Source organism: Anarrhichthys ocellatus, unplaced genomic scaffold, assembly GCF_004355925.1.
Source record: "Anarrhichthys ocellatus isolate YVR2014 unplaced genomic scaffold, GSC_Weel_1.0 scaffold48, whole genome shotgun sequence".
NCBI classification, from domain to species: domain Eukaryota; kingdom Metazoa; phylum Chordata; class Actinopteri; order Perciformes; family Anarhichadidae; genus Anarrhichthys; species Anarrhichthys ocellatus.
In genome coordinates this window covers 711,561-726,422 of record NW_022280078.1, presented here as the reverse complement: position 1 = coordinate 726,422, position 14,862 = coordinate 711,561, and the positions used below count along the sequence as shown (strand labels likewise).

The window sequence follows — 14,862 nt, the reverse complement described above, 5'->3', positions numbered from 1 at the left end:
TGTGTATATATATATATATATATATATATATATATATATATACAGGATCAGTGTAACCTCATAAAAGAACACATCTAAATGTCTGTGCAGATTGTGGGAATACTCTTGAGTCACACAAGAGGTAACATTTTGGAGATGAAAGGTTTCTGCAGGTTACTGACTCTGTTGTGATGTGAACTAAACCAAGGTGGAGGCCTACAATGTGGAGAAGGATGGCTGCCCTTTCATATGTCGCTTTGCCACCATGGGCACTGTGAAGAGCATCCAGCACAGCAAGATGGGTAAAAAGCATGACCTCTCTTCTTTTGTCAGCCTCCCTCTCTGCAACAGCAACTGTATCAGTATCAGTTTATTTTTTCGCTGGCTTTATATGTGAGCGAGGCAGTCGGCAACATTAGTGATTACGGCGTGAGCTGGAGAGAGAAATACATGTTGCACCCTTGCTTTCCTTTCTGCCTCCCCAGGGGATTACCTGGTGACCATTGAGGAAAAGAACAGCGCCACCTACCTGAGAGCCTACACCAACTGGCGCTACCAGGTACGCACTTAATGTTGTCGTGCTGTGAAATGTAAGAACATGTTCTTTTTTTTCTCTTTGATATGATATGTAACCTTAATTTAAACCATATTATCTAAACTGTGCACTAGAATAAAAACGTGTTCATACTCGTACTCAGAAATGTGTTTCTGAGTATGAAGCTTAATAGTTAGTTTATTATCCGTATATATCTACTGCATTATTCATTTCTTTACTCCATGTATTTTGATCTACTTGTTTCTTGCTCTCCATTCAGGCGGAGGGAAAGGCCCGTGTCGGGGTGCGTTTGTTGGGCCACCTGCTGCGTGGGGCGTCTGTGCGGGGCGGAGTGCAGATGGAGATCATCGAGATCCCTCTGTCGGAGCGCCCTGTTGCCGTGGCGTGTTGCTCAGTCACAGGAGACCTTCTGGTCGGCTGCGAGAACACTCTGGTTCTGTTTGCTTTGAGGAGACAGAACCAGCAGAGCCTGGTAAGAGTCCACCTGCTAATCTGGGCGTTTACCTCCTCTGTGGACCTTATTTAGATTATCTCAATTCAAAGACTGAAATAAAGTCGCATTTTTACTTCCTTAATATGATGTTATTCCTGAAACAAGTGGCCGTGATGACTTAACATTTTCGTGATGGTTATATTGGTTGGAGTTGATGCTCAGACCTGCCAGTGCAGGGAAGTGACCGTTTCCCACAATATTAAAATTCAATTTAGTATTTAAAGCCTTCAAAAAGTGTTAAAATATCAAATGTAGTGCATTTAGTAGAAGTTGTATTTTATCATCAGGTTTATCTCTTATATATAGAGCATCTAAACAATACAAGGAAACTCTTATTGATACAGTAAATGTTGCAGTGGCTTAATTCATCTTTCTCTGTGAAAAACCCAACAGAATCAAAGTCAGCAGATGTTTCCGAACACCTGGACGAACTCTCAGCAGAGTTCCAGTCAGAGTCAAGGTAACTCAATCAAAATAACACATATACTTCATAGTAATGTTCTCAGCCTTTATACATGTTCACAGATTATTTGAATCAATTCATTTGTATTTCTGGTTTATGACTAGAATGTAGCACTTCTATGTGGCCTGCTATCTCCTGCTAAGGAGAAGACATAAAGCTAATCTGTCCTCTCTTTGTTTTCAGGTCAGATCACAGGTTCAAACCACAATTTCCTGGATTTTGAACGCTCAGTTATTCTGCATCTTCCAAAACTCAAACCTAAACAGGTACTTCTTCAATTTGTCTTTTTTACTCTTCAGTTCAATCAGCTGTATTTTCCTCATAGTTCAATCTGTTTATCTGCTACAGAGTTGTACCAGTAAATAAGGCCCATACCAACTGGTCTGGTTTCTGTTGTTGAGTTTTGAGCGTGTACATAATCCCCTAATTAAATATAAGCCATAACAACTGTACACAACAGTATAACTACTTCATTGATTTGTTAAACACGATCATTATAATCCACACTAAATGTGCTTTCTATTTGTGTCAGACACTGTGCTATGAATACAAGCAAAAATATCAGTTCTATATCCACATTGTGTTTTCGGTTCTCATGTGTTTATTATCTTAATAACTGAAATATCGTGGTGATCAGCAGTTGCAGCAGTTATAAGTTGAACTGTGTCTGGAAAACAAAATATAATAAATAGAGGAAAAATCCTCAATCATTCTTTTGATGATTTAACAAACAGGACGCATTTACTTTTGTTTAGGTATTTCAGAAGTTCAAACTATTAAGATCAACCTCCTCTGACCCCTAGGTGGCGCTGTGTGGAGTATATATAGCAGTGCAGGCGGAGCTGGAAGTGCTGGTTCTGAAACTGGACGCATCCTCTGAAACTAAAACCCTGGAAGAATCTTTAGACGCAAAGAAAAGTCAGTGTTTGTTGCCCTCTTTAATGATTGAATCCATCTCTGTCTGTTTTTGGTTTAGTTTACTTTACAGACAGTCTTGAGTTTGGGTTTGTAACGGGTTGCAGTGTTTGTCTGCTGCAGATCCAGAAAATTAAATTTGGGGGCAAAGGGACGAGGCCCCAGTAACTAACTGCGTATTTGTGTGCAGCAAACCATCTGGAAGACCAGTCTGACTTTCAGGTCCTTCCGAGACACCAAGAGTTGCTCGGTGATCGGGCTAAGGACTGTGACATCCCTGTCAGCATAGAAAAGGCCGGGCTGGAGGACAGTACAGGAGAATACACACTGTCATATGTTCTCTTCAGGTGTGTACGTGTATATCTGAGGAACATTCGGACCCTTAGATCTTTACAGTGAGCATATTTTTGCTATGTGAGGTTTATTTAACTTGTGTCTCTTCTCTCTTGCAGGCGTTTTACTCCAGACTTCTTCCAGGGCTGCAGTGTGGAGGAGACTCAACTCCACTCCCTACAGCTCTACCCGCTGTTCACCAGTCAGTACCGCAATACACCACGAGATACAGATATGGGTGTCGGTACAAAAGCAGCATATGTTGTCACAGGAACTTCCATGTAGAACAATATTAATGGAGCAGTAAATGGAAAAATTTCCATCAAACCATTAATATATTCAGACCAGTTTCACCTTAATTTAGTTGCAGCAAAGCCGTGCATAACATCCACTGCAACTTCCATCATTCTGAACAGATTGTAATGTTTCATCTTCACCTTCAGGATCTATTTTTCTGAAAAAAATTTCTGCCAGTTGACTGAGATTTTCTTATCAGTGTAATTTCCTTTCTTTCAGGACTTAAACAAATAACATCATAAAACAAGACAGAATGCGTCTTTTCTTCTGCACTGGTTATCAGTGAAATCACACATAATTCTAAGATATTCATGAAACATTTGGGCTTGATTTGTAAATCATTATCAGTGGGCAGGTAAGCTCCAGGAAAACAGTTGCGCTTCTTCAGTAAAAGTTGGTTAGTATTGGAAATGGGTGAAATTATGTCATATTCTTTCACTGGTTATACAATTTCTAAGCTTTAGGACTCAATAACTGACAAAATAACTGTACATGAATTGGATACCACAACATCAGAACATTGTTTCTGTACTTCTCTCTGTCTTGCTCGCTCCAGGTAACCAGTCGGTGTCTCTGGAAGAACCATCGTGCATATTCTGCTTCTTCTCTCTCCCCTCCGCCGGCTACCTGTACAGCCTGAAGGGTGGTGTCGAGCTTCTCTCGGCCTATCAGTATCCAGAGAAGGTCCTGAAGGCGGTGCTGACAGACCACCTGTTGCACGTCATAACAAAGTACGTCTGCAGTCTGCTTTAATATGGAAATACGATCATCTTCGCTGGATCACAGCTTGTAAAAACATCCATTTCTTGAAAAACTTGACTTACTTTTTTTCGTACAGTGGGTTCGTACGAGTGTGCCACGTCAAACACTTCTAATCTCAGATAACTGTAAATGAGCAGCATAAACACGATGCATGCCCACTGTGTGTAAATGAGCGTGTGTTCATGATAATTGTAAATTAGCATAATTAACATCCCAATAATGCCGTACAAGTCTACGCATTAATTGATGAACATGTCAAGTTTTCCTTAAATCACCCGTCAACTCACAGATCACTTGCATGAGGCCCAATGAGTCTTTTGAGAGTGATATGAATGATTCTTCTCCATTCAAAGACCTCACATATTTAAGCCTCAGTATTAGACTAAATTACTTAAGATGGAATATGTTTTTGTTTGTCATACCAGTAAGTTTTATCTTGATTCCTGTGTGTGGCCGGTAGGAATGCATTGCAGTGTTTCACCGTGCGCTGTGCAGCAGTAGCAGCCAGGATTGAAGACCCCTACATCGACAGCACCATAAAGGTATGAGCCTCACCTGAATACCTTGCTCTGTGGCCTCTCGATTGATTTACTCCCTGATTCAGTCTCACCACTCTCCACTCTGTGTGCGTGTTGAAGGCCTGTCCACCCTGCAGCCTGGATGTGTGTGCGCTGAGGATGCAGCTGTTTATTGGTCTGCGTTCAGTGTGTGTCTACGGCCGCCATGTTATCCTGCTCTCCACCGCCGACGCAGAGACACCAGAGGAGCCAGAACGCACCACACAACGCAGAGGCCTGTAAGTCTCTCACACATGCATACAATACAGTTAAACACACAAACACGCTTGACTATGATAGTGTATAGTACACCTTTCATGTCATCAGATGCCTCCCTGCGGGTACCAGAATACCTTATCAGCACTGGTGATGCTGTGTGTGTGTGTGTGTGTGTGTGTGTGTGTGTGTGTGTGTGTGTGTGTGTGTGTGTGTGTGTGTGTGTGTGTGCAGGCATATATGCATTTATAAACCTGTTTACTGTGTGTGTATGTTGTTATTTTAGTGAGTTGAAAGAACACACCTTGCTGACTGGTATTTTCCTGGCGGTGGGAATCGATCCCGCAACCACGCCGGCTCTGGAGAGCCTTCTTTCACGCCCCTTCCTGTAAGACAAACCCCAAACCCCATCACAGTCTCAGTTGTCACTTCTAGGCCAAGCTGCAACGCCAGGAAACCCTTGAAGTGCTAGTTTAGCGGATGATTGTTAACCAAATCCTTATATCAGCGCTTATTTAAAGGGACATTCTATTTTACCTTTAATGTCACAGAATGAAGCTTTTTTTTTTCCTCATTGAAGCCCCTTTTTGCATTTTTCACTGAAAGCTGTATTCCTAGCTGCAAGCTGATGGAAATTAGCCTGAACTGGAACATCGGTGTTGCAGGTTTTTCCTAATACATGACAAAAACAAAAAGGGGACCTTCGACATGTTAAGCTATTTCTTTGCCCTCATGCAACACCGTCAGGCTAAAGGGGGCATAAAGGTACTACTTCGTTTGAAAAAGGAGGGAAGTAAAGGTACTAGGATTTTGCCACTGTGAGCTGCCTTGCATCAGCATAAGTCATCAAATATTCATTAAGTCAAGTTAACAACCACAATGTTTCACAAGTAGCCAGTTTACAAGCTAATTTCAAACCGTTAAAAGCGTTCCAAGTTTTCATTTCGGCCAATGCGTTCCACCTCTGTTGCTCTTTACACGGACTGTTTACCTGCATTTCAACCGAAACCTGCTCGAACGTGATTGGTCAACACTACTCGGACTACAAACCGGAATGCTTCGGATACCAAAATCTTGTCCCGCTGTTTATAGAGATTATGGTGAAGTAAAGTATACGACGAATGATAAAACCTATTAAATATTGATGTGGATATTGAAAATCCACAACTTTACTTCTTGATTATATTTGAAAGCAGACATTTGTTTGCATTTGATTAAAAAATGAAGCATCTATGGTCCGCAAATGCCTGGTACGTATTTTCTTGAGTCAAGTTTCTCCATATGGCAATATACTAAAACTCTCAAACAGCCAGTCATTTCAGCCCGTGGTTAATTGATGTCTGCGTGCCTTTGCAGTTTGGTCTAAAAGTGACAACACTTCCTGTTTTAGTTCCTACACCGATCCAACCATAACCTCCCTAACGGTCCTAGTGTGTGTGACTTTTTGATCACAAACTAATTATCTTAACCTAATAATCCAGCTTTACAGTACAGATTTTTAATAAACTGTATATATTCTTATTGAAATGAAAATAAGTAATGCATACCTTTATAGTTGCATCTTAAGGATTTAGATAATGGTGCTTTCTCCAGAGTAATTTAATAAGTAATTCAGGTTTGGACATCGCTGTCATCCGTGACACCCTCACTGAGCGATTCTGGACACCCACACTGCCAAATATAAGCGCAAGTCTTTGACAGGTAATGGAGGAACACCCAAAAGTCCATATCTGGTGTCAGTCTGCTCCCTGGATGGTCCAGGTTTTAATGTAAATTTGCAAAGATGATTCATAAAGTATGCTGCTGAGCAGGGCTTGTTTTATTGGAAGTTGAAGAGTGGTGACTAAACACACATCTTCCAACGATCATCCCCGTTTCCCGGTTTAACATTGAAAGTTATAAAGGGTGTGTGATTGGTAAATCTACAGGTTTGAGGCCACGTCATGACGTGTGACCAGCATAACACACAAACACACAAACACACACACACACACACACAAAGAATTACCCATCATGGCCCCAGATTACCTTCTTATCATGTTAACCTGCTCACTAACATTTTACTAACTGTTTGTTTGTTCATGTATAATGTAGTAATATGTCTTAGACTGTATTATATAGGAACTGCACCCCAAAGGTTGTTCTTCATTGGGAGTGTGTTGGTGATGCAGACGGTAGTATTTCTGGTTCAGTAGTTCCAGTAGTAGTTAGTCAGGAAACGGAAGCAGGAAGCATTCCTCCGCTTGGTTCATGGAATTTAATGTTGATGAAATGTTAACTATACTGTTACTGTTCATCACACACATAAGTATAATTGCACGTACATATACCTTTTCAATACATTTACTTACATACACCCATATTCTACATTAGTCTATTGGAAACTGCAGAGAACTATTGACATGTTTAGGAGTTATATCATTCTATAGCTTTAAAATGACTTTAAATAGGAAATATTTCGTCTGATTGCCAGTTTCTAGACTCCAGACTGGAGCTTAATCAGCACATGTTTAAATCTTTACTCTCATTGTTCTTTCTTGTTGACAAACGTTTTTCCATGAATCGTGGGAACTTCACTTTAAACAGATTTTGTTATCGGCTAAACATCTACTCTGTGAGTTAAGACTTAGAGATTAAGCGCATCACTCTGTTTGATTATTCTCTCTTTGACCTCTGACCTCAGGAGCAGGAAGTGGACAATCTCTTCCCCCAAAGAAACCAGTGCTGCAGGACACGGATGGAACCTCTACGTGGTCGCCACCGTCTCCCCCCTCACTCTTTACCAAGAGATGGTAACACAAACATACCCACTTCATTGACTGTGCAAAAAAAAATCCACTTTATCTGAATGTCAGTTGTTGTATTTGTGTTTGTATTCACAATTATTAATGATAATCATGATGGACTAAAGAAATGAAACCAAAAGAAATAGAGAAAAGGGAAGAAAAAACCCAGAAAAACATAAAAAGTACATTAATATATGTATCTGCATTGCAAAGTCTATTTTCTCAAGTCATTCCAGCTGCAATTCATTCCTCCATTCTCTGTGAGTCAGGTTGAATACAGCCAGCGGTTTGCAGAGACCAACCCGCAGCTTCAAAGCCTTCGGCACCTCCTGAGTGAAGCTCACCTCCTCCTCCGCACCTCCTTACTCCATGCGTCAGAGCAGCAACCAAACATCGAGGAAGACTCCGTGCTGTCTCTGCAGACCGATGCAGACGGACCAGCTGAGAAACAGACGGCTGTACAGACAGACAGTCAAGAACTGGAAGAGGCACTCAGGCAAAACTGTGCACAGCTGGGAGACTGTTTCAGCAGGTAACACACATGCACACACCTCGCAAAAGGACAAATATTGAAAATAGTGGAAAATGGCCATTACAATGTTCAAGATTCTTCAAAGTGCCTGAATGTTTGGTATTTCTTTCTCAATATATTATTAATTGATAATCAGAAGTGCTGTTGGTAGACTTTAAGATATTTCGGTAATAATTCTATGCTTTTCTGTTCTGTAAGGGGCAGTCAGAAGGACTGCCACCTGGCTCTGCCGTACTACAGGATGTCTGGTCTGTCAGTCACAGAGATCATGGCCAGGAACCGGCCGCTTCCCAGCAGCCCTCACTCCTACGGCCCCGGCTTCCTCTTCTACCTGAAGCATTACCTGTTAGAAGAAACGGAGCAGATCCTCAGTCAGGTAAACGCCAACATAAAAACCCCATAAAGCTTCACATGCTGCTTGTATCATGTAAGGCTTATAGAGATGTGTTTTGAAAGTACCATATGGAATACATTAGTTTTATGTTTACATTAAATACTGTCAGTTTCCATCTGCTTCTGTGCACTCTAACTTAGACATTCACAGCCGAATTTCAATGTTCATGTCTTCAAAAAGTCTATCCTCAGCTTCAGAAGTCTATAATATGAACCATATATTGTCTCTTAAACATATAATTTAGTAATTATTCAAGTACGCTGTATTGTTTTTATAGTCATCAGTTTATCAGCTTATTTATTTGTGTTGCACAACAAAACGTTTGCCACCAGTTCTCCAAAATACGATGGTAAATACACACAGAAACTAAAGAAACATTTAATCATTTTTCTGCAGGAGGCAGCTGATGAGGTCATAGACATTTTCAGCCAATCAGAGCCCTCACAGCTCGTCAGTGTTTGCGCCAGCCCGTCCCTGATAAACATCAGTCCTGCCCAGACGCTGCGAATCTTACAACATCTGGAAGACACAGCTGGCGTGTCTGTTCCTTTGACAACCACCATGGCAACCATGATGCTGCGTTTGGACGACCTGCCACAGTACACACATCTGATTGAAAGACACGCTGAGGTTGTGTGTGTGTGTGTGTGTGTGTGTGTGTGTGTTAAGCGGTGTTTCCTAGTGAAGAATAAACTGAAATATGTTTTGTTAACAGTATGTATATCATGTAACGGCATCTCGTAGATCGACAGTCCATCTCAGTAATCTAAAAATAGACACTTGCTCTATGAAAGCACATTCATATTCAACTAGATGATCTACCTTACTGCTTTGATAGAAACATGTATTAGCTCTATATTAATTAATTATCTTGACAAATAATTACAGTATTGGGTTTCAAAAAGTATTTTTATTTAAATGCAATAGAAACATTTTTTATGTCACACCAGTGCGTTTGCTTTTTGTAAAGTTTATATTGTTTGTTTAAACATGCCGCAACTTTCCTTCAATGTTTGCATTCAATAATGATTTAATATTTCAGAGGAAGAGGATGATACAAATTTATCAAGTGCTTTTGATACCATTGCATTAAATCATATTAGGAAGATAACTGAAACTGGTTGGACATGTCACAGCATATCCTAAAGATCCTTAAGTCAGGATGTGCCATACACTGGCAGGAAATACACAGGATGTGATAAATTGATCTTAGTCCGAATTAAATGAAATGAGAAATACAATGTTGCTTGCAGATCCCAGTTGATTGAGAAACATGTGGAATGGTAGAAACTGTATTTGTCTGATTCCATCAAACATCCATTCAGGCATTCTGAAATTCATTAAATAGTTACACAATAGTTGTATAGCGTATATATGAGTCATTCCAGAGGACTGTCTGTTTGTGTTCAGATGCTGCTGGTGTACGGGTTCATCGAGGAGCCGAGGCTGTTGCTGCATGGCAGAGGTGGAGGCCAGCACACACACATCCGTCCCACAGCGTTGACCCGCCAATTGGCAAAGTCCCAACCAGGACTGCTGGTGGCTGCCGTGGTGGCTTTACATGAAAACGACAAAGTCCAGCTGGAACAGGCTGATCACATATTCAAGGTGTGTGTGTGTGTATACGTGCGTGTCGTTAGCACCTGGTAATTCACAGCTAGGAGGCTACAAGGGAAGTCATGTTGGTTTCAAGCTTACAAGATATTTGTCCATTTTGATCCATCCTACATGTGTGTGTGTGTGTGTGTTTTTTTTCTAGGAGCTGGGCTGTGAGAACTGCTTACAGGTGGATTTCTGGGAGGCGATGCTCATGGCGTCTTCACAGGAAACTATCATCCAGGAACTTCTGTTCCGAGTGGCGTCTGTCTACATCGACCGACTGACAAATACAACCTCGGATACGCACACCAAGGAACCACACACACCTTCAAGACGCAGGCCGCTGAAGAGCGCTGACGATCTGGTACAGTAGCTAAAAATGACTGCTGTTCTCTTTGTTTGTAGCTTTTCAAGATTCCCTTTTATGTTCAGTTTGACTCTCGTAAAATGCCTCGTGATGTTTCACCACCACCTTAATTGACTGACAAAAATGATCAGTGTCTATAACCAGCGTGATGTTCAGAAATTAGTCCATGTGAACATCACTCTCATTCACTAAGAGTCCCGCATGTTTGTGTGTGTGTGTCTCAGATAAACTCCTGCTCTCATTACGGTGCTCTGTACCCGTGGCTCACTGTTCTCAATCCAGCACACACCACCAGCTCACAACACCAGGAGGCGCTCTACAAACTGCAGGTAATCTGTCTGTGAACACAAGGCTGCTTCTGTATGTCATAAAATACGTTGGAGTAAACAATACAACTATTTACAGTATATGTACAAAAGAAACGCAATTTCAGTGTTTATACTGTATATTAGGGAAATACATTGATGGAGATTTGAACCCAGGATGAGAGGCAATGACAGCTGTTAGTAGAACTACAGTGCAATGACTCAAGACCTTTTTCTCACCCAAATGGTATCTTTCAAGTGCATCTATTTAACTTTTGCTCAACATCGACCTCTATGGTCACATGTGGCAATTATAAAAACACGTGGTGCCCTTACTACCATCGAGGACACACAGGTCATGTCCTCAATACCTTTTTTTTCTGGGATTTGAGGATGTGGAGTACAGTTTAAATGTTATGTTTAAAGTGTATTTTTAAAGGTGGATATCAATATTTTTTGGACCCAGTGTCTTTGAATTAAATGTTTTATAATCATACCAAGCAATAAATGAATGAATAAATACAACAATTAGAAGAAACCAGGAAACTCTCAGAAATAAAAACTTTTACAATATTGTCAGCCAAACTCGGGGATATACAGCTGTTTTTAAATTAATTCATCTTTTTTTACATTAAAATAATATATAGAATATTTATAAGAATCAAATATGGAAAAATATACGTTAATAGAAAATCTGAGATTGTGAAACTACTCGGAAATAGCGCCTCAGTCTATCTAAAACCCTGGGTTTGGACCTGAACAGCAGCACACATAAATCCATCCATAGTTTGCTGACACTAGCCACCCTAAGCTACTGGTCATACAAGCCCAACTGAGGCTGTGACGGCACACTTTTTAATTGTAAGACAAAGATTGTGTTATGTAATATTTTAAAAGTGACGTAGTCTTCCATTCCTCTACAACTGTCCAGTGATTGTATTCCTGTATCCATCTGCAGTCTCTCCTGTGTGGTCCGTCCCTGTCGGTGGGCTCCGTCGTGCCTCTGATGGAGCGTCTTTCAGAGGAAACCTTATGGGGCTTCAGCCTGCACCTCCTCTGCGCCACCAGAAGGGGACAGTATGACGGCAGCATTGAAAAGCTGCTGGACCGATGTCCTCAGGCCATTATAGCCTATGCTAACCACCAGTTACAAGACAAACATATGGTTTGTACTGAGCAGTAGCCTGAACTGTCAAATGTGTTATGTTTTCACTCTGTTTCATGTCTGAATGTTTCGTATATTCTGCATTTTACAGCCAGTGATTATGAGAGGTATTGCCCTGTCTGTCGTATCTAATCTCTGCAGGTGTTATGGTGGCAGAAGTTGCTCCCAGAGCTTTGTAACAGGACGAGAGCTGCTGCAGACAACAGCATCCTATTGGCTGCTCTCAAAGGTAGAAGCTTCTCTCAGAATACCATCAGTCTGTCAAAAGTACCCCAGTATCGTGTTTAGAGTTTAAGGTCACTTGACATAGTTTAGTCAAAGAACTTCTCATGTTTACCCAGTCACTTTTGACTTGACTTGTCTCTTTTTACTGATGACGACAATACCGAGCAGGTTAGACAACAATCTAAAAGGAAAGTCAATCAGGGCTGTTTCCACTAAGCACACTGTGGTCACAGGGTGTATCAAATGTACACATGATGGGAATAAGTTATGCTATTTCAATTGAACCACTTTTTAAGCCAACAGACAGATAGATAGATAGATAGATAGATAAAGGATTTACTTTTCCCTCACCTCACGTTTATTACTGGCAGTAGGCTACAGAGAGGATGTGAAACAGCATTTAGACCTTCACGAAGGTAAATACTATTTACAGAAGATACAACTGATTAGCTGAATATAGAAAATACGATCAATTCAAATAATTTCATTCATTATAGAAATGCAAAGCAACAGAGCACAAACGCATTAAATTATTAAATATATGGTTTGTACAGCAGAGTGAATCGAGTCAAGTTTCCCTGTGGCTAATGTAGGCTCCAGGTTTTGACGAGAATGCTTGGAATAGAAAGACAACAACAAAAACAAAAAAAGTCAGAAAGTTGAGATCAGCTCTGATGTTGATGATTTTTTTTTTCTGGCCGGTTCCCATGCCAACAGAGACGCTGGTAGTGGTTGCCATGGAGACGAGCCCCACAGAGTTCCTGGAGCTGATGCCTGATGACGGCACCGCCTCGTACTTCCTGCCTTACCTGTTGACCTGTAGCCAGAGACGCCTGATGGCCTGAAACACACACACACACACACACACACACACACACACACACACTACTAGGAATAGACAAGGACCAATGTGTCCGCAATTGAACTGCTGCTCCGAAGCAGTTGGGGATTCAGTGATTTGCATACTGGAAACATGCTGGCTCTCTAATCTCTATGCTGTCAGCACTTTGTTTGTCTGCAGACAATCACGTACAGGTTTTTGTATGTTTACAATCGCACAAATACGTGACCAACTTTTGAGTAATAGGCAGATAAGTTGAACATTTAATCAGTCACTCTGGTGATGTATCCTCTGTGTTTTTAGATGACAAAGTAGAAATAGAAGACAATAGAATATGCAGGATACACAAGAGTAGACTACAGTATATAGAGGAAGTCATGCAGAGCACATATGGATCATAAAAAGTGCTTTCAGGTTTCCCTTCGGGTGCATGTCAACCTATATATCCAATATGCATCGTTTTTCTTGGATTTTTAGTTTGTTGTTTGTATTCCAATATTGCTTCACATTTCTGAGTTTTGTTTGCCACTTGCATTGTCATATTTGTATTATTTTAAGAATTAGTTTGTGTCTTCTTGTGGGCCACTGTACTGTACTGTATGTGGTGATATAAACTTAAATGTCTAGCTTGTATGAAAATGTATTATTACTTTTTACAGTTTGTAGTCCTTAAACTAATCCTGTAATTCCTAAAACCAGGAAGTTGGTCAATTTAAAGCATTTAAAAGCTGCAGCGTCCATCACCAGATTTTGTTCTGAAACCATTTTTGATTCTGTGTAAAAACAAAAAAACTTGGTTTTTTTTCTCCAACTCGCATAACCTTGGAATAAGCTTTATAATTTCACAGGTGTTGAATATGAAAACATTTTATGTTACATTATAACTGTCTTGACAGATTCTAATCAACCTTTTCTGTTGTGTTAAAACACTGTGTCATGAAATTTATCTCAGGAAAGTAGAAAACTGTCCTCATTCAAGCGGGAAGTATTTGAGTTTTATCCAAATATATCTGATCCAAACTGCAATAACTAGTCCCTCAAAATGTTTTGATGTTACCGTATTCTTCCTCACAACTTTCTTTCACTTGTTTTTGTTTTTTGTCCTCGCAAGAAACATCTAAAGATTGTCAATTCCTGCCTTTTAAGCCTTACGGTGTACGTGAAACTCATGTAAGTTAGTAGATGTTAAGTTTCTTGCGAGTTTGAGTTTGGCTGGCAAAGATTACTTGAGCTGCTGACAGGTCAGCTCAGTTGTCTGACACATAGATTCCAGATCGTATTGTATGTGGTTTTGTTAAGTCACCACAGTTTCACTCAGTTTTGCCTTTAAGCAACACTTTGAGCAAGGAAAACACATGATTAGATAGTAGATCCCTGTGGTGTGGTATTTTCTCCTGCTGAAGCCTTGGCTGTTTTGAATACAAAGTTCAAGAAATGTCCCACTTAAATTGATTACCAAAGACACTAAAGAAGAAGGAGACCAATGTATATTAATGTAATTAATATGGGTTTTACATTTCTAAGATAGTATTTTGTTCCTGTGATTGCTTCAGTGACAGGCACGAGATATTTTTAAGTGATAAATCAAATGACTCAAGTATCCGGTCAATGATGAAACAGGCCACAAAGAATGTGTGAAGAGGGGTCGATTAATGACTCTAGTTGTGTATTTGCCTTTTCAAGCTTGTTAATTAACCTTCTGTATTATCTACCTGACCTTAATGAGCCATTCAAAACTCATTTTAACACTTTAATTCATTATGTAGAAATTGGAATCAACTATTTAAAAGCAACAACAACAGGCCAACATGTAACTCCAAAGGAACCGCAGAACCAACCAGAGCTATTTCACAAACCTCTCAACCAATGAGAACTTCAGCACAGTCCACAGAACCAATCACATCTGGAGAGCACAACTCTGAGCCAATCATAGCGTTAGACTCTGATGGATCTCAGCTTGAGGTAATGAGAGCTCAGCTGTTTAGATGTTTGGAGGTCCACCATTGTTTGGAGGTTCAACTGTTTCGGGGGAGGTAGAAATTGGAATCAACTATTTAAAAGCAACAACAACAGGCTA

General features: G+C 40.4%; 1 protein-coding gene across 4 annotated transcripts in view; it reads left to right on the top strand.

The window, feature by feature from the left end:
- hps3 (HPS3 biogenesis of lysosomal organelles complex 2 subunit 1) overlaps positions 1-14,862 on the top strand; it is a 22,122-nt gene that overhangs the window by 1,488 nt on the left and 5,772 nt on the right. For 2 of the 4 annotated variants that reach the window (XM_031869716.1, XM_031869718.1), the window contains exons 4-25: positions 188-281; positions 465-538; positions 795-1,007; positions 1,422-1,488; positions 1,675-1,757; positions 2,295-2,409; positions 2,597-2,753; positions 2,859-2,941; positions 3,593-3,767; positions 4,259-4,340; positions 4,437-4,594; positions 4,858-4,959; positions 7,255-7,363; positions 7,627-7,889; positions 8,088-8,265; positions 8,680-8,913; positions 9,694-9,891; positions 10,043-10,246; positions 10,474-10,578; positions 11,513-11,719; positions 11,861-11,948; positions 12,662-13,424. In XM_031869716.1, the coding sequence (XP_031725576.1) occupies positions 188-281; positions 465-538; positions 795-1,007; positions 1,422-1,488; positions 1,675-1,757; positions 2,295-2,409; positions 2,597-2,753; positions 2,859-2,941; positions 3,593-3,767; positions 4,259-4,340; positions 4,437-4,594; positions 4,858-4,959; positions 7,255-7,363; positions 7,627-7,889; positions 8,088-8,265; positions 8,680-8,913; positions 9,694-9,891; positions 10,043-10,246; positions 10,474-10,578; positions 11,513-11,719; positions 11,861-11,948; positions 12,662-12,789 (3,117 nt within the window). In that variant the 3' untranslated portion in view covers positions 12,790-13,424. Of the gene's footprint in view, positions 1-187; positions 282-464; positions 539-794; positions 1,008-1,421; positions 1,489-1,674; positions 1,758-2,294; positions 2,410-2,596; positions 2,754-2,858; positions 2,942-3,592; positions 3,768-4,258; positions 4,341-4,436; positions 4,595-4,857; positions 4,960-7,254; positions 7,364-7,626; positions 7,890-8,087; positions 8,266-8,679; positions 8,914-9,693; positions 9,892-10,042; positions 10,247-10,473; positions 10,579-11,512; positions 11,720-11,860; positions 11,949-12,661; positions 13,425-14,862 lie in introns of those variants that run through there. The other 2 variants (XM_031869717.1, XM_031869719.1) reach the window with 2 other exon arrangements.